We start from the raw sequence: 20,689 nt of genomic DNA, 5'->3' as shown, positions 1-20,689 counted from the left end.
CCCAAACAATTTTACTAAACCGAAACAAGAGTTTCTATCCATATAAATCAAAACATACCTCAACAACATACTGCCTTTGTCAAAGGCATCTATAGTTTGACATATTGGTGGTGCAAGCTCTTTGAGGATTTGTGCAAACCAAACCCAGCATACTTGATGTTTGTCATTTCCATGGAGCCTAAGTAAAACCAGTTTTAGCAATATTTGTTTATCGATGAATATTTTGATTACCACAGTTGGGTTTGAAGAAATATGTCAGTTTTGCAAATAGTGTGATTATCATACCAGTGACAACAGGTATGGTAACAAATGATATAATTATGCAACATAGTACATTGTTGCATGCTGATATTATCCAGGGCAACATTGAAGTTTTAAACTAATTTGTCTGACATAATCTGAGATATTTTTGCAGTAGTGAGTCAGTTTGTCTACTTTTGATAAACACGTCAGTGTGTTAATTTCTGCTTTGGAAATTGATGCACTTTAAATCTTTTTTTGTTACAGCCTAAAACAAATTAAATTATTAAAGTTATTCTTTGTTGTAAGTTGATCTATAAATGTTTTCACTTTTAATAAAGATGTAATGTTATGCAGAGGTGTACTTCGTACAATTTTATAGACAGATAATACTATTCAGGGTCTTGGCGGAGCGTGGCCGGTGGGCATGAAATGTTTTCTTCTTCTTGGGGTTGGGGCCATAACAGAAAATAATTGAGAAGCACTATTACTTTTTTTCCACACCAATGTTTGAGCCCAGTTGTTAGCGAGACCCATAAGTGGACACTTGATTGCTGCCAAGTTCTAACGTATGGATAAATTATGAGTTAAAATAGAAACTTAATGACAGTTTCAACAATTAACCCCCTCCAAAATTATGCTTGGCCAAGCAGAACAAAATGATGGGAGGAAAGCTAAAAATACTTCAGAGAATTCCTGCTCAGGGATGACCTAACTGTGTCATGTTGCATTCGGCGTCTACCCCAAAATGGCTTGAGGGACTTTTCAAGCATGACATCATAAGCCCCCTGGGATATTTTCAGTCAGACATTGCGGCAGTCTAACTTGGACACCATCAGTCAAGTTTGATGTTTATATGGAGAACAAACACAAATCAAACCTGAAAGGGAAAAGCAGAAGACCTACTGGTTAGATTATTTTTTTATTATTTTAGCACTGGCGTTCTGTTTATCTCCCAAGACCTTTCTCTTACCCCGTCTTCTCTGGCAAAAGATGACGCCCTTTCTATACGAGCGCCCTCTTTCCCACATTACTCCTGCACTTTATCCCCCGACACAGGCCTCAAGAGACTAACGGCTTTCCATTCACAGGGATAAACAATACACCCTGACAGTCTCTCTTCATCTCAATCAAATACTCAGTTTCTACAAAAGCCAGACCCACAGACACAGAACAAATGAGCCACTTATTTGAATCCACTGCATTTTTCAGCATACATGGATAAGTGATTAACACCCACAGAGCATTGTGGACACACATGGTGCACAACAAACACTGTGATGAAAAAGGGCCTTAATGACAGAATGATTGTTCCCTGCTGTTGTGGGTAAAATAAAGAAGTTCTAACCACTCCACCACAGAGGGATAAATCTATGTATATCTAAATATAAATATATCTAAATATATATATATATATATATATATATATATATATATATATATATATATATATATATATATATATATATATACACACATATATATCTATATACATTCATACATTTTCTACCATTTATCCCTTTATACATAACATATATATCTATATATATATATATATATATATATACATATATATATATATATATATATATATATATATATATACATACACACACACACACACACACACACATATCAATAGATCTATATCTATATATAAAAATTGTGTACATTTTCAAAATAATTATTTTGATACTTTTGGAGAGGGTGAAGCGTGGTTTTATTTGCAATCTGGGAACGTCTCCAGAATCCAACATCTTGCAGAGAGACACAAAAAACGGGCGATAAAAGTGACAGGGGAGCAAAAAGTATGCACAATGTACACCAGAGGATATTTAATATAGACCTCAAGGAAGTGTTTTAAATGTAGATTAAAATCATCGTAGGTCCTATTAAAAGGTAGGTTAAGGGTTGGACGGCACACCCGAAATAATGGGGAAAAAAACAGTGAGGTAGTAATAGGTTGTATTGTTTGTACCTGGAACACCTAAGGAAAGTGGACATTTACTGTGACACCACTGGAGACAGTATATGACAGCGAAACATAATTTAAAATTAGGTTTTGCGTGTGGTTGCATTTCTATACATAGAGCCAAGGCCTCCTACTAGACTGGTATATTTCAGCCTTTCAGTTTTTTTTAGCAGGGCTGTGCTCTGTATGTGAAAAGCATATGGATGGATGGCAGCACGGTGGCAGAGGGGTTAGTGCGTCTGCCTCACAATACGAAGGTCCTGAGTAGTCGTGAGTTCAATTCCGGGCTCGGGATCTTTCTGTGTGGAGTTTGCATGTTCTCCCCGTGACTGCGTGGGTTCCCTCCGGGTACTCCGGCTTCCTCCCACTTCCAAAGACACGCACCTGGGGATAGGTTGATTGGCAACACTAAATTGGCCCTAGTGTGTGAATGTGAGTGTGAATGTTGTCTGTCTATCTGTGTTGGCCCTGCGATGAGGTGGCGACTTGTCCAGGGTGTACCCCGCCTTCCGCCCGATTGTAGCTGAGATAGGCTCCAGTGCCCCCCGCGACCCGAAGGGAATAAGCAGTAGAAAATGGATGGAGGGATGGATGAATTTGATCACTTTTATGGGACCTAAATTTGCTTTCAGTGGGTCTTGACAGGATAAAATAAAAACTAGAGGTGTCCAGATCCGATAATTATTATGGTTCGATATCAGCAAAAAAGCATTTATGGTGTCCAAAATAAGCTCAGATACAAGCAGTCCTGCAGCATGTTTACTTGTGCAAAGCTGGGCAACCAGTTAACATCTAAATATCCTCCAATAAGCACACATGATTAGTTTTTCCTTCTATTTTAATGAAGTAATTTACTCAAAGTAAACATGGTAGGCTGTAGGCTACTAGGAGCTAGCAGCCACACAACAGGTAAGCAGCGAGACATACTGTACTTATTAATAAGTGTCTTTAATTGAACCATATTGCAGTCTAAACAACCACGATTGTCAATATAAGCAAGTATCAAATAATCATAGTTGCATATTACTTACAGATACAAAGTCTCCAAGGCTAAAGTGTATTAAAAAGTACCCAGTAACAAAAGTGTCCACATCATTCAACTTATTGCGGCGTGAGCTTAACGTAAATTGTGACCACCGTGTTTTTCATACCTAGCATTGTTCTTTGAATAATTTCACTTGATCAAGCCTTATCTAACATTCCACACTACAAAATAATAAAAGTATATGTACTATGATTTGTGCTGATATCGTATTAGGTCAATATCGGTATCTGCCTAGATACAAAGTTCCGTATTAAAAGTGAAGAGGTTGTATCAGTACACTCCTAATAGAAATTAGAAATGAAAAACCTCCATAATGGCACCGCAATGCTAAATCAGTTCCCGGACACTAGGGCTGCAAAAATAATCGTCATCGAATCGACATCAAGGTTTTAATTAGTGCGATTACGTAACAGAAAGAGGCTGAGGTTTGCTGAGCCTCGCATTTGTTTGTCTCTCGCTTCAAACAGGGAGAAAGAGGTCTCAGGCCATGTCTACACTAAGTTGTTTAACCCCTTAAACGAATAATTATTTAGCCAAAGCCCCGTTTCAGCCACACTAAACCATTGTTTAAGGTTCCCCTCCTCGGACAAATTTTTACAAGGGTAAGTCAGCCGTATAATTCTTGAATCTCCGGCACTTAACTTTGTATGGACTCATTGATCGTTTACAAAGTGAGTTCGGAGAGGAAGTGACGTCAGAAAGACCCCGCCCACACAGGAAGTGACGCCAGAAAGACCGCGCTCCACACAGGAAGTGACATCAGAAAGAACGCGCCAAAGTCAGCTTCATAACAAAGATGGAGGCGGATCATCCAGACATGCCAGTGTTTCTCCTTCTTGTACATGTACAGACGCTTTTGGAAATCCCAAATCAATACCTTAAGAGAAGGCAACGGGCGATTGTAGCTATTTCGTATACTACACTTCTCAGACGGCAAGAGAACTTTCAAATGTCCGGGTCAGCTGTGAGTCTATTTACCGAAAAACTTGGTCCCTTCCTCCCGTAGATGTGATACAGGCAGTGTGTGACTACAAATATTGCTTTATGGATGTGACTGTGAAATGGCCAGGCAGCGTGTGCATGATGCCCGCATCTTCGCTAACTCCGCCATTAGCACGCAGCTGAAAGACGGAACCACCCCCTCGTGTCCCAAACAACTGCTGGAAGATGAAAAACATGGCCCTTTTTTATTTTGGGTGACCCAGCTTATCCCCTGACGCAATATCTCACGAAAGAATACCCCAACGACGCAGTCAACCCACAACAACAATACTTTGGGTATTCTCTGTCTAGATCAGTGGTTCTTAACCTGGGTTCGGTGAGTCGGCCTCAGGGGTTCGGCGGAGCCTCCGCCGCGGCGATCAAGACAAACCCGACTCATCGTGTAAATAAAAACTTCTCCATATCGGCGTATCATGGATACGGCAACAGCAGAAGTCACACTGGTTTGCAGGTGTGTAATTTGTTGTGAGTTCATGCACTGTTGGTTTTGTTCTTTGAACAAGGTGATGTTCATGCATGGCTCATTTTGTGCACCAGGAAAAAAAACATAACTTTGTCTTGAATTTGAAAAAAAAACATTTTATTTTTCACAAAAGAAGGGTTCGGTGAATGCGCATATGAAACTGGTGGAGTTCAGAACCTCCAACAAGGTTAAAGGCCTACTGGAATGATTTTTTTTTATTTAAACGGGGATAGCAGATCCATTCTATGTGTCATTCTTGATCATTTCGCGATATTGCCATATTTTTGCTGAAAGGATTTAGTAGAGAACATCGACGATAAAGTTCGCAACTTTTGGTCGCTGATAAAAAAAGCCTTGCCTGTACCGGAAGTAGCGTGACGTCGCAGGTTGAAAGGCTCCTCACATTTCCCCATTGTTTACACCAGCAGCGAGAGCGATTCGGACCGAGAAAGCGACGATTACCCCATTAATTTGAGTCAGGATGAAAGATTTGTGGATGAGGAACGTGAGAGTGAAGGACTAGAGTGCAGTGCAGGACGTATCTTTTTTCGCTCTGACCGTAACTTAGGTACAAGGGCTCATTGGATTCCACACTCTCTCCTTTTTCTATTGTGGATCACGGATTTGTATTTTAAACCACCATGGATACTACTGTATATCCTCTTGAAAATGAGAGTCGAGAACGCGAAATCAACACCCGTGCTCACCTGCGTTCCAGCGATCGACGGCGCAACGAAGGACTTCACCCGATCATCGATGCGGTCGGCGGCTAGCGTCGGATAGCGCGTCTGCTATCCTCAAAGTCCTCCTGGTTGTGTTGCTGCAGCCAGCCGCTAATACACCGATCCCACCAACAACTTTCTTCTTTGTAGTCTCTATTGTTCATTAAACAAATTGCAAAAGATTCACCAACACAGATGTCCAGAATACTGTGTAATTTTGCGATGAAAACAGAGCTGTTTGTATTGAGATACAATGTGTCCGAATACTTCCGTTTCAACCATTGACGTCACGCGCAAACGTCATCATACATGGACGTTTTCAACCGGAAGTTTCGCGGGAAATTTAAAATTGCACTTTAAAAGTTAACCCGGCCGTATTGGCATGTGTTGCAATGTTAAGATTACATCATTGATATATAAACTATCAGACTGCGTGGTCGGTAGTAGTGGGTTTCAGAAGGCCTTTAAGAACCACTGGTCTAGATTAACTGTTGTAATTGAGTAAAATTGTCTACTTTCTCATGTCGATTAAAGATTTGATTAATTTATGATGTGTCATCAGGTGTGATTCACTACAATAGGGCCCCACAGCACACTGGACTTCATTGAAATACCACAACACTGGATATTGTTCAAAGGAGATACATTTTTAATTTAAAAACTTGCACACAAAACACAGCAAACAAATGTAAAATGCACAGCAAACAATTTACAATATAGCTCTTTTAAATAACTTCACAGTGAAGTAAAGTCATCTACTGGGGAGATTGGAGCAGATGGACGCTCAGGTGGGTTGTTTTTTTCTCTTTTCGCGCATGCGTACTAGGTCGCGTTGCACCGGCGGACGGAGGGGGCGGGGGTCTTAAACGGTGGCATTGTTGTGTGTGCACACAGATAAGGTTAGGTGGGATTTACCCTGGATAACCTTATCCGGCTTAGTGTAAACGGGACCTCAGTCTGTGTATCGTTCTCAGCACCTGAGCGTGCTTATCCAACAGAATTAATTAAACGCAGTGAGCCCTCCTTTCAGTCATACACAATCTTTGTGTCGGTGGGTGGAGAGCGGAGTACCAGCTTTACACACACAGAAAGCACAGACGGAGAGCCTCGTCACTCGCCATTGAGAAGTTCCGCAAAGTGACAAAAGTTAGGAGGAAAAAAATATGATTACTAGAGGTGGGGTAAATAATCGATACTTAGATGCATCGCAATTCAGACATGGACGATTATAGAATCGATTAGTGAACGTCGATAATCGATTTTTTTATTGTAAATAAAGTAATGCAGACAGTTCTAAAATTTGGCTGACTGACTGCAGCGAGCCACCTCACAGAGCGATCCGACCAACTCCTTTATTATGGGGCACTTATGTTCCAGTTTTCCACAAATTTCCATCAATTCATTAAATGGGGAAATTAATTTAACTGTTTCTTATTCCAAATGAATTGTTTTTTTAACGTTGCAAGTGATAAACGTTTATTTAGTGAAACAAAAAGAAATGTTAAACTGCATAAATATACAGAATCGTCACTCCTGAATCGTAATCGAATCGTGAGGTGCCCAAAGATTCCCTCTCCTAGTAATGAGTAGGGATGTAACGGTAGGGATGATGTTCGAACCCGGTTCTCCCGGTTGTTCGATAAGAAAAGAACCGATTCCATGGACTCAAATCCCTTTTTGAGGATCGGTTCCCGTTATCGAGGCCACTATGGTAAAGAAAAAGAGTTGGTTCTTTATTCGAATCCCTGGGAACGAATCCCTTCCCACAGGAAATGCTCTGTGGGACGGCAATGTTTTGCCCATTTGATTGTAGACTCTTACTGACACCTTGTGGCGATATGAAAATACTATGCGTCAGTTTGGGCACTTCCGGGTTAACGAAGTCAGTTCAGTTCATGAGACAATTGAGAAGTAGACAAGTTGTGTTAGTTCTTACAAGCCTTGGAAAAGATAAGTCTGTAAGTAAACTGTTTAACTTGTTTATGTAACTCAATATTAAGGTGGAAAGTGATTAAATTTAATACTAAGATGTTTATTGAAAAACGATTTTTGTGCACTGTTTCAATGGATGTTTTGAGGACTTAAAATGGCTGCCGGTCATGTAGTTCCACCATCGAAATAGTTTCAACACTCAGAAGTATTTCTTTGATGATAGTACTGTATATTTGTGTGAAGCTAATATTTACATATTGTGTATTAAATTTCAGTATGTTAATTGAATCACATAGCTTATACGTTTGTCATTGTGTGTATTTCAGTTTTAAAAAAATAAAAATAATAGTCCAGTGCAAGACAAAAGTAAAGATAGGAAAAGACAAAGCAAGATCAACAACAATAAAGAGCCTAAATGGATTAATCTGCTTTGGAACTTTATTAGACGTCTTGGATTGTTTGTTAGCTGTCTGCCTGTGTGTGTAGTTAGTATGTTCCAATAGCAGCAGAAGTGCACTTTTTGGAGAGCTGTATTATTTTCAGTTTTGTGCCCAAGGGACTGATTTTATTTAACACTATATTATTATTTATACACCTATAGTGATCACAGAGACAGGTTGTTTTTGTGTTACTGTATATATTTGTTTTTCTGAAAAATCCCACTTAATATACTTTGGGTAACAACAGTCAATATTTTATTTTTTTATTTTTTTTAGGGGGGTAACAGTCAATATTTATTTATTTATTTTATATTTATTTTTTCTTATAAAATAAAAGTGAGCTTTTGTTAAACCAAATATTGTGTTTTTTTCAATACACAACAACCTATCTGGATTCGATAAGAGAATCGATAAGGAATCGGTCCGATAAGAGGATTCGATAATGGGCTCGAACTCGATAATTTCTTATCAAACATCATCCCTATGTAACGGTATTGTAGATACCGTGGTATTGTGGTTTCAGAGTCTTCACAATAACGCAGTGACGGTATCAAACAAAAACTTGGTGTATGCATTTTTCCTGGTGCTTAAGCGTTGACCAGGTCTGAAAATAAACTACCTCTCCCAGAAGCCTCTGCGCAGCGTGGGATCGACAAAGTGGGGGGCCTGGAACGGCGTAAGCAGGAAGTTGAAGTGTGTTTGTAGTACATGAGGAATTTGTTTTTTTTGGACATTTCCAGAAAAATACATCACAATCAATCCATAACTTTTTGAGTTTTGTTGCTAACAGACAAATACAAACCCTGGCGAAAACATAACCTCTTTGGCAGAAGTCATAAAGTCTGCGTTCTGCAGAGCGTCGTGAGCGTTTCCAGTGTGACAACCAGCCAGTCACGTTGCAGCGCACAGAAGGAAATCACCAAAAAAAACAGTTCACCGTGGGAATTACTCAAAAGCTACTTGATAACTTCTTAATCCATACATCCATTTTCTACTGCTTGTCCCTCTCGATGTCACGGAGCCTATCTAGCTGCACTCGGGCGGAAGGCAGCACCATGGCCAAGTCCATCCCATCCATCCATTTTGTACCGCTTGTCCCTCTCGGGGTCGCCGGGGTGCTGGAGCCTATCCCAGCTTCAACCGGGTGGAAGGCTGGGTACACCCTGGACAAGTCGCCAACTCATAAACCGTCACCAAGAAAAGATATTTGAAGCCAGCGAAGCTAAAAAATCATTGAGGTATTCACATTATAAAAAGTTACATTGTTAGTTAACTTTTCTGAGAATCAGCATTTTCCAAAAACTGAAATAAAATAAATATGTCCACTGTTGAGGACACGGCTTCTCATAAAGTAAAAGTTGAAAGACAATAAAGATAACATTATAGTTTTACACTGGATCTTTACATTGTCACCTTAAGGACACTTGAGTGTAAGATTTTTTTTAAATATTCACTTGAAACAGTGGATGTTCCTGCACTTAAAAAAACATGTTTGTAGTACAAAATATGATTAGAACATTTTAGCATTATGTTTGTGTTCAATTACAGTAAGTGTGTTCATCCTAAACATTCCTGCCACTTCATTTTACACAAGTCTTTTTTTAAGTTGCTTTTTTTTGGGGGGGGGGGGACATATACCACAATAATATCATACTGTGATAATATCGTACCGTGAGATTTTAATACCGTTACATCTCTAGTAATGAGAAATAAAAGTGGATTTTAGTTTATAAATCTAAGTTAATTGAGTAATTATTTTAAATGGTTACTTGCATTATTATTATTATACATTATGATCACTCCGGGAGGAGCTCAAACTAAAGCCGCTGCTCCTCCACATCGAGAGGAGCCAGATGAGGTGGTTCTGGCATCTGGTCAGGATGCCACCCGAAAGCCTCCCTAGGGAAGTGTTTCGGGCACATCCGACCGGTAGGAGGCCACGGGGAAAACCCAGGGCACATTGGAAAAACTATGTCTCCCGGCTGGCCTGCGAATGCCTCGGGATCCCCCGGGAGGAGCTGGACCAAGTGGCTTAGGAGAGGGAAGTCTGGGCTTCCCTGCTTAGGCTGCTGCCCCCGTGACCCGACCTCGGATAAGCGGAAGACGATGGATGGATGGATGATCACTGTATAATTTTTATCAATTATTTATTCAGTTCAAGAGCATATGAGACAGAGTACAATAACATGTCTTCCTCAACTCGTAATTTTTGCAATTTTATGCATTTTAATGTATAAAATATTAAAATCACAAATCGAATCACAATCGCCATTCTATAGATGAAAATCGCAATTACGTTTTTTCTAAAAATCATGCAGCCCTACCTAGCACACACTCTTTCCTTTTCAAAACAAGTAGGGCAGTCACTTGTTTGGTTCAAAGTTGATCTTTGACTCTCAACGGGTAAACTGACTTGGAACGTGCAAAAGCTGCAACTTTTTTGTGCCCTGACAAGTCCAAGTCTTTGCTTACTGTCATCAAAGTAGCATCAACCATTAAGTTAGTGGGTCTGGTAATTTCATAACAGCTGCAGCATACCAAGGCTCTGGAAGAATGAGTTAAGCGCTAGATCTATCGTCCAAGAGTCGTTTCCTGTCTGGACCAGCTGAATGGTGACTTAATTGTATTGAGGCAACATTTAGGCTTGAAATTATCTTGAGATATTTAAGTCTGCAGTGTCAAGTGGGGTCAAAAATGGAGAAGATTAAACTTTTCACAAGTCCCTCATTGGTTTTATTCCTTTCTTATATAGCAGTTGCTAACAAAAAAAGAAAAAAAGAAACGTCACACTGATCACACTGGGGCGCTCATTAGAGGAGAACAATTGGCTAAACATGAGCACCATGGGTGGTGAGAGAAAAATAGGAAATTGCAAATGATTCAGTAGAACCTAGGGTGTTAAGTCTGACCCGACATTGCAAAGGATGACTTGGGAAATAAACCCAATACTTCATCGAAACAGCTAACCAAAGTTCATTGAACCCAAAGTGTTCAATTCAAACACAAACATCACTTATCTCACTGAAACTCAGGCCCCCAACTTTCAAACTTTGGAATTGTGAAATTGCACAAAGCAAGGATCCAACATACAAAATAATGGTGAGGATGAGCAGCAGATGATTTGGAATGTTCTAGACTGTTATTTGCTATTAAAAAAGGGGGATTATAACGGATGGCTTCAAATTAGAGAACGTCTCTGAGCTTTGAGTTACTCCGTAAACGTTTTATTTTGAAACTGAATAGTCAAGCTAGTTAACTGATAAAACGTCCCAGTCAAGCTTAAAAAAATATTTTTTGACACACTTAATAACATTACTTTAAACGAGGCCGGACATCTTCATATTAGCCATCAAAGAGAACATGAAGTTAGCAAAGACTTTGTGTGTTTAAAATGCAGACCACGTACCGAAAATGGACAACTTCTTGGCGTCCGACGACAGTTAAAAGTTCTACTCGGTGATTTCTCGTTGATAATATTGCTGCCACGCCGTTAAATCCTTGATTTCCACATGTTGACGTCTCACCGAGCCGCTCAGCCTGGGTGACTTTTTTTCAACTGACCGAACTGTAGCATCTTGGAAGAGGAACGCCGTAAAACCACTGCTGCGTTCAGAGTCCATCGGATTTCCTAAACTCTTCTATGAAATAGCGTGTTAGGATTACTATATTATTTTTTTCCCCCAATGTGTTAATCATATCCAAACAATTTATTATAATATTGACAAATACATTAATTATATAATTTGCTTTTATGCATCCGCCTAAAATATGTAAATATACGAAGGACATGAATGCAGCAAAGGAACGCCTACTTTTGACGTCAGGGTTTGATGTTTTGACGTGTTCTCAACATCTGGATTGTAGTGGGGCAAAAATTATCAAAGAACGATAAAAAATTGTGTGCGTATTTTCTCAAAATCTAGATAAATACATGCTACACTAATACAAAACACATCGTTTTCTGCATAATAAATGAAACCAATTGTAACCCTGGCAATTACATTTATGGGGGTCAGGTCAGCAGAAAATTTAACAGACAAAAGAAGGCTTCAATGAATCAGTTGGGGTGCATGGTAATTTATGCGAGGCTGATTAAACTTTCACTTTTGCCTCTGTGACTTTCTTCTTCCATACGGCTGACTGTTTTACAGAGACTTCTCACAATGTGAAAGTGCAACTTTTATTGGTACACACAAAGAAGTTTAGAGCCTCACTAATAAAATGATCTTCTGAGGTTTTAAAATGCTAAACTAAGACCAAAGGAAAATTTAATCGACAAAACACCAAAACTGAAATGCAGTGTTTTTTTGTTTTTGTTTTTACAAGAAAAACAATATCGCCACCTGCTGTGAATATAAAGCAATGCCTAGTCTGGGTGGACCGTAGAGTGTAAATTATTTGCATGTCGCTTAAACATGTAAGAGTGGCTTTTTAAAGCATGGAATCAAGTGTTTTAGCATTGCAGAACAATGAAATAAACATTTTATTGTGGAGGGTTGTTCTACTGAGGGCTGCCGGCAGAAAAAGTAATACATTTTGTGAATTTAATATGCTAGAAGTTAGAAGCAACCCAATATATGCTAAACTCTCTGAACAAAAACATCTGCATTTTAGCTTTGTTGTAGGTGACAAAGAAAATTAGTATAACAAACAATATAAGTCCAACAAAGAAACACTGGCAAACACATAATCGAGGTAATTCTTTGACAAGTTAGCTTTATTTTGCAATGCATTATCAGTTTATTATGAAAACATATTTTAACACCAAACAACATTCCTTCTACAAGCCATAATAAGAAAAAGATTATGGATTACCCCTATAATTTTCAGAATATCCAATGGAGTAACACACATGTAGAAGATAGCATATCTGACCATCAGAACATGTCTAAATTAATAGGGCATTTACATAAAACTCAAAAAATCCAGTTTTAGTCATCTATAGGTTTACTTTGAAGTAACAGACCATATCACGGAATCAAGTGTGAATTAGGTACAATATATAGAGGTAATCTAGTACATAAAATAACTTGAGGTCTTTGTTTATCTAAGTAGAAACCGTAGGACAACAAGCTGTTAAAATGACATACTGTATTAAAATTATCTTAAGAAAAATTTAATAAACAGATTAAAAAATATAACACTACACTGCCTCCTACGTATGCGTCCTTAAAAACAACCAAAAAATGTTATATACACCATTAAAACAGTTCCACTCGGGTGGTGAACATGAACATTGTGGTCTCTCTCATAAATCAGAGTTCATTGAGTAAATGACACAGCTCAGGCCGATGGTGTCCCTTATCGTACAGACAGGGGATCAAAGGTCACGGCTGATGGGGTCAGATGGGCTTGGTTGTACTATTGTAGACCAGACGCTCCCGGTCTTCTATGGAGGTGAGTGGAGCGTTGTTGACGGGCACGCGGTGGTGCTGTGAGGACTTCTTCTTTCCTTTCATGAAGCAGTACAACAGGATGCCCAACAGGATGAGAATAGCTAAACCCAGGATAGCAGCTATTGCAATGACACCTGCACAAATACAGAAATTTATCAGTGTTGCAGAAAATCTGCCTGATGTGTAATAAGACTTTCAGTTACAAGAATAGTTACATACTTGTCTGACTTCCAGCAGCTCTGCGTTCAAACTCCTGCCTTCTGGCAAACACATCCTTTTCTAATGAAAAAAAAAACAATACTTTTTTGAGATTAGACGCACTGGAAACAAGTCAAAAAACATTGTTTCATGGCTGACAAAAACATACACATTAAGTTTTGGCCTGACCTGATGCAAATGCCTTAATTTGTTTAGTAAAGTAGGAGGAAGTCAGGAGAAGTCAAGCTAAAACTAAACCAACTAAAATCACATACAAAGCAGAGGTGAATGTACTGTAACTTACTACCTTACTTGGACTGGTCTAATAGTACACATATTGATGGGAGAATACTGGCCTAATGTAGGATTGCTTGGGCTGTTATTGTGCTACATCTTACTGAGAGTTTGTTGTCATATTTATGTCCAACTCAGGGGACATGAGAAGGCCAGATAAATAAATACATTGTTTAAAAAAAAAAAGAAAAAAAAAAAAAGTATATATATACACCGGTACACACACACACACACACACACACACACACACACACACACACACACACACACACACACACACACACACACACACACACACACACACACACACACACACACACACACACACACACACACACACACACACACACACACACACACACACACACACACACACACACACACACACACACACACACACACACACACACACACAAGAGCTGTCACGGTATGAACATTTCTTATCACGGTTATTGTGACCAAAATTATCATGGTTATTATTATCGCGGTAATCTTAAATGTGCTCAAAATTTTAAAAACCTACTTATACTGAAATCCTTTAATTACGTTTTACTTTTAAAAAACACTAACACAATCAAAATGTATACACATACTTCAAGTAGAAAGTTGAATGTGCATATGAAAGCAACACAATCATTATAAACAAAGTAATATGGCAGACACAAAATAATACTATAAATAAATACAAATAAATGTGAACATTTTGAATGATGCCACCTTATGGACATAAGACATAAGTTAAAGTACCAATGATTGTCACACACACACTAGGTGTGGTGAAATTTGTCCTCTAACAGCACTTTTTGTCCTTATACTGTAGATAAAAATAGTGTTCATATATGAGGTTTAGTCTTACACATAGGACTGCACAATTACGGGCAAAATAATAATTAAGATGATTTTTTTAATCAATATTAAAATAACGATTATTAATCATGGTTATTCATTATGTTTGGTAAAACAGTGTTGGGGTGTGAACGCGACGCCATGTAATATCTGTAATATCTATGTAATTTGTAATATCTAATAAAAATGCTATAGATAAACGTTATCTATATATTTAAAGATAAATATTTGTGTTTTTGTTTATTAATAGTATCAGCGTGTCAGCTTTTTTATTACATGATGCCTTTATCTCTATTTTTACACTTTCATAGAGAGTGGTATTATTTAAGTTATGTACATACATTTGAATGTACTAATGTGTGCACATGTACATGATGTATCAGGACAGATCGATTGAGTTTGCATAGGTATTAATCATACACCATGGAACATTAACAAAATGCTATGCCACATTAATGGTTATTAAAGTAATTACTTTGTGGAATGAAACAACACAAGTAGGGATGATACTCGAAACCGGTTTTCCCGGTTGTTTGATAAGAAAAGAACCGAGTCCTCGGACTCGAATCCCTTTTTGAGAACCGGTACCCGTTATCGAGACCACTATAGTAAAGGAAAAGAGTTGATTCTTTATTCGAATCCCGTCCCGACCAGAAATGCTCCGTGGGACATCACAAGAATTGACGTCATGTAGCTCAGTCATTAGGCGCAGATAGCGAAAGCAGGAAAACAATGGACGGGAAAAAGCGCTCCAAGGTGTAATAAAGTTAAAAACAAAAGCTATCGTCCATCGAATACATTTACTGAGAGATTTTAGCAGGGTAAAACACATGACGGACACTTTTACGACCAACCGGAAACATAGCAACCAGGCTAGCAACGCACCTCCTTTACGGCAGCTGTCGCAACGTTCTTAAAACAACCACAGCACATACATATATACAACATATCTCCCTTTTTTAACTTTTGTTTTTCTTTCCTTGTAAACAAAACAAAATCACACTGTAGATGTGTTGTCTGTCTAATTATAAATAGCAGACGAGGCGTGTTGGCTGAGTTCTTGACGTTTACTTTCACAGCGTGGCAACATGCAACACTTTTCGGGGCTACCGCGCATGCTCGTAACTCCCGCTGCATGCTGGGTAGTGTAGTTGTTATATTTTCTCGCTCATAACATTTTTCCTCCTATAAAGAAATAATGTTAACTCAATAAAGTGTATTTATTTTTTTAGCTTTAACTTTTCATTTTTTTAGCATTGTAACCACATTTGCAAAGAACTTTTCTCTTCATAGAATTTTCTTTCAATAAAGAAATAAAGTGCAAAAATGTCAAAGCATCATAACAAACAGTTATGTCAAATAGCAGCAGAAGTGCACTTTTTGGAGAGCTGTATTATTTTCAGTTTTGTGCCCAAGGGACTGATTTTATTTAACACTATATTATTATTTATACACCTGTAGTGATCACAGAGACAGGTTGTTTTTGTGTTACTGTATATATTTGTTTCTCTGAAAAATCCCACTTAATATACTTTGGGTAACAACAGTCAATATTTATTTATTTATTATATTTTTTTTTAGGTGGGTAACAGTCAATATTCATTTATTTATTAGATTTTATTTTTTTTATTATATAATAAAAGTGAGCTTTTGTTAAACAAAATATTGTGGTTTTTTTTCCATATACAACAACCTATCTGGACTCGATAAGAGAATCGATAAGGAATCGGTTCGATAAGAGGATTCGATAATAGGCTCGAACTCGATAATTCCTTATCAAACATCATCCCTAAACACAAGTAATGTAAACAAAAACATGGTGTTTACTTTTTGATATCAATATAAAACACAAAGCAGTTTGGCTAATTAAGATAAAGTCAATAAACAAGCTTTGTTCTTCTCCAACAACCATGTACTTCAGTCCAACAGTTTGGCCAACAAAAATAAACTGGAGTGATACCTCTCACATCTAATATACAAAACCCAACACCAGTGAAGTTGGCACGTTGTGCAATTAGTAAATAAAAACAGAATCTAATGATTTGCATATCATTTTCAACGTATATCCCCTTGAATAGACTTCAAAGACAAGATATTTAATGTTCGAAATGAGAAACTTTTTTTTTTTTTTGCAAATAATCATTAACTTATAATTGAATAGCAGCAACACAGTGACGTTGGCACAGGGGCATTTTTACCACTGTTACAAGGCCTTTCCTTTTAAAAACACTCATTAAACATTTGGGAACTGAGGAGACCAATTTTTGAAGCTTTTCAGGTGGAATTCTTTCCCATTCTTGCTTGATGTACAGTTTAAGTTGTTCAACAGTCCGGTCTCAGTTGTGGTATTTTACTTAAGTTAAAGTTAAAGTTAAAGTACCAATGATTGTCACACACACACTAGGTGTGGTGAAATTTGTCCTCTGCATTTGACCAATCTCCTTGTTCACCCCCTGGGAGGTGAGGGGAGCACTGGGCAGCAACAGTGGCCGCGCCCGGGAATCATTTTGGTGATTTAACCCCCAATTCCAACCCTTGTTGCTGAGTGCCAAGCAGGGAGGTAATGGGTCCCATTTTTATCGTCTTTGTTATGACTCGGCCGGGGTTTGAACTCACAACCTACCGATCTCAGGGCGGACACTCTAACCACTAGGCCACTGAATAAGTTTACGCTTCATATTGCGCCACACATTTTCAATGGGAGACAGTTCTGGACTACAATCAGGCCAGTCTAGTACCCGCACTCTTTTACTATGAAGCCACGCTGTTGTAACATGTGGCTTGGAATTGTCTTGCTGAAATAAGCAGGGGCGTCCATGATAACGTTGCTTGGATGGCAACATATGTTGCTCCAAAACCTGTTTGTACCTTTCAGCATTAATAGTGCCTTAACAGATGTGTAAGTTACCCATGCCTTGGGCACTAATACACCCCCATACCATCACAGATGCTGGCTTTTGATCTTTGCGCCTAGAACAATCCGGATGGTTCTTTTCCTCTTGCTCCGGAGGACATGACGTCCACAGTTTGCAAACACAATTTGAAATGTGGACTCATCAGACCACAGAAGACTTTTCCACTTTGCATCAGTCCATCTTAGATGAGCTCGGGCCCAGTGAAGCCGGCGGCGTTTCTGGGTGTTGTTGATGAATGGCTTTGCATAGTAGAGTTTTAACTTGCACTTACAGATGTAGCGACAAACTAGTTATTGACAGTGGTTTTCTGAAGTGTCCCTGAGCCCATGTGGTGATATCATGTGGTGATTTACACACTGATGTCGCTTTTTTGATGCAGTACCACCTGACGGATCGAAGGTCTGTAATATAATCGCTTAAGTGCAGTGATTTCTCCAGATTTTTTGAACCTTTTGATAATATTACAGACCGTAGATGGTGAAATCCCTAAATTCCTTGCAATAGTTGAGACATTTTGTTCTTAAACTGTTCAACAATTTACTCACGCATTTGTTCACAAAGTGGTGACCCTCGCCCCATCCTTGTTTCTGAATGACTGAGCATTTCATGGAAGCTGCTTTTATACCCAATCGTGGCACCCACCTGTTCCCAATTAGCCTGTTCACCTGTGAAATGTTCCAAATAAGTGTTTGATGAGCATTCCCTTACTTTCTCAGTCTTATCTTGTCACTTGTGCCAGCTTTTTTGAAACATGTTGCAGGCATCAAATTCTAAATGAGCCAATATTTGCAAAAAATAACAAAAGTTTTCCAGTTCGAACGTTAAGTATCTTGTCTTTGCAGTCTATTCAATTAAATATAGGTTGAAAAGAATTTGCAAATCATTGTATTCTGTTTTTATTTACGATTTACACAACGTGCCAATTTCTCTGGTTTTGGGTTTTCTACAATCTTTGTGTCTCAATGACAAGTCAGCCTACGTTCAATTCGATGAGATAACAAAACATTTGGCTAGTATTGATGTTATTGGAGCACTGATAAAGTTAGCCGGTAAATTAAAGAACGAGTGACTATCCCCGTAAACAAACTAAAGACTTTTGGCGTGGCGCGGTTGGAAGAGTGGCCGTGCCAGCAATCTGAGGGTTCCTGGTTCAATCCCCACCTTCTACCAACCTCGTCACGTCCGTTGTGTCCTTGAGCAAGACACTTCACCCTTGCTCCTGATGGGTCGTGGTTAGGGCCTTGCATGGCAGCTCCCGCCATCAGTGTGTGAATGTGTGTGTGAATGGGTGAATGTGGAAATAGTGTCGAAGCGCTTTGAGTACCTTGAAGGTAGAAAAGCGCTATACAAGTATAACCCATTTACCATTTACTTTATAAACAAGTTGTGGCAACGTTCCCGACACATCGTCTGCTGCATGGTAACTCTCAGTCCGAGCAGCTGATGAACGGACGCTAGATGCACGTTCAAAATGAAACTGCAACATCAAATATTTTTCTCCTCCAACAGCATTGCGCTCTTAATCGCACACAGAGACTCCGCGGAATTAGAAGCGATTGAAATGAAGTGAAACGAAGCGATCGGCTCCGTTTACTCAGAGGGAACATTTTTACTCGAGCCAAACGGCTCTAGTGCGCATGTGCTGCGGCGATTCAGCTTAACAGGAAGTAAGCCGTGTTGCCTAAAATGCATTATTAAATGACGGTTTTTCGGTAATTAAACATTTAAACGGCATTACTAACCGTCTGGGATTTTATCACGGTTTATCATTATACCGTTTACCGTTCCATCCCTAATACACAGGTGTATATATATTGTGCACGTAAGCAAAGTGCTTTATTTATTCATTAGCGTCACGCTGATAGCAGCACAGCACTATAGGTAAATCAAATACGTTACCTAGCGATACTTGTCTTTTATATATTGATGTTTAATTTGTGGACCCCTCGAGATTTAAAGATGTGATGCACCACCAATCTTTTCTTCTCTATATCCGTGTGAATGTCAAATTAAATGAGGTCGTAGCGAGCAATAACGTCTTGGTGATAATAGTTTAAATCTTTCAAAAACATTTTTTCTTAATAGTGTATAATCCACTCCATCCCATTTTAAAATTTTTTTTCATGATTGTTGATACAGTTGCCTCTAAACCTTTCAATTACGCCAAAATTTGCACTGATGCAGGTAAATAAACAGCAGCCTAATGGGACTCTAAGCATTGCCTGACAACTGGAAGTGCCTCTAGATCACGTGATTGCAACTCAGCAACTAAAACAGAAAAACTGAAATTTATAATTTTGTATATTGCTATTTTTATTTAAATATATTGTTATTACCATTATTTTACTTGTTGTTGGTTATTTTTATTCTAATTTCTATCCGTTTTTTTTAAATTACTTGGGTTGAGTTTTGGTGGGACAATAAATATTAATTCATTTCAAAACATGAGTAATTGTGTCATTAATGGCGATTACAATATCAATCAAAATAATCGTGATTACTATTTTTGCCATAATCGTCAAGCCCTAACTTTTGGGAATTTTTAAAATTTACTTGCAGCAAATCTAGCATCTTTTCTGGTGTTATTATAAAATGTACTCGTGGTTAGAACTCTACTTCTGTCCCTCGACGAAAAGCCAGCTGCAGAGAGCATGACAACACCCTTGCTTGGTGCTACAGCTCCAGTTGGACTTACTTTTTCTCCTTAAAAGCCACCACTGTACTCTTAATATTTGCACATTTTGTAGATCCCTGTCCGCGGGTATATTTGGGATACATCAAAAATTACATCCACATCGAAGACATGCTGACTACACTCCAGACAATGATGTGCGTCTTGTTTACGTCACAGCATCCGTTTTTAGCAGCGCTGTTTTGTGAATTAGTTAATTATATTTTATATAGCGCTTTTTCTCTCGTGACTCAAAGCGCTTTACATAGTGAAACCCAATATCTAAGTTAAATTTTTAAACCAGTGTGTGGGTGGCACTGGGAGCAGGTGGGTAAAGTGTCTTGCCCAAGGACAACGGCAGTGACTAGGATGGCGGAAGCGGGGATCAAACCTGGAACCCTCAAGTTGCTGGCACGGCCACTCTACCAACCGAGCTATATCGCTCGGTGATCAGAGTCTTTCTAAGCAGTCGAGTTTCGGTGCATCACTTGTCAATAGTACTAAATCTATCCATTCATACTGTCACAACCTGCTGGTGGTAATGTTTTATGTT

At 38.7% G+C, this 20,689-nt stretch overlaps 2 protein-coding genes across 2 annotated transcripts in view; both read right to left on the bottom strand.

The window, feature by feature from the left end:
- LOC133646530 (pleckstrin homology domain-containing family G member 3) overlaps positions 1-11,411 on the bottom strand; it is a 90,158-nt gene extending 78,747 nt beyond the window's left edge. The window contains exon 1 of the mRNA XM_062041983.1: positions 11,223-11,411. The gene's annotated coding sequence lies outside the window, so the exon portion shown is untranslated. The remainder of the gene's footprint in view (positions 1-11,222) is intronic.
- A 1,095-nt stretch (positions 11,412-12,506) lies between these two features.
- Positions 12,507-20,689, bottom strand: part of spint1a (serine peptidase inhibitor, Kunitz type 1 a) — a 33,681-nt gene continuing 25,498 nt past the window's right edge. The window contains exons 9-10 of the mRNA XM_062041982.1: positions 13,432-13,491; positions 12,507-13,346 (exon numbers count right to left, since the gene is read on the bottom strand). Of these exons, the coding sequence (XP_061897966.1) occupies positions 13,159-13,346; positions 13,432-13,491 (248 nt within the window). The 3' untranslated portion in view covers positions 12,507-13,158. The remainder of the gene's footprint in view (positions 13,347-13,431; positions 13,492-20,689) is intronic.

This window comes from Entelurus aequoreus, linkage group LG03, assembly GCF_033978785.1.
Source record: "Entelurus aequoreus isolate RoL-2023_Sb linkage group LG03, RoL_Eaeq_v1.1, whole genome shotgun sequence".
NCBI classification, from domain to species: Eukaryota; Metazoa; Chordata; class Actinopteri; order Syngnathiformes; family Syngnathidae; genus Entelurus; species Entelurus aequoreus.
Note: the sequence above shows the minus strand (reverse complement) of the source record. Positions and strands in the feature narration are given on the sequence as shown.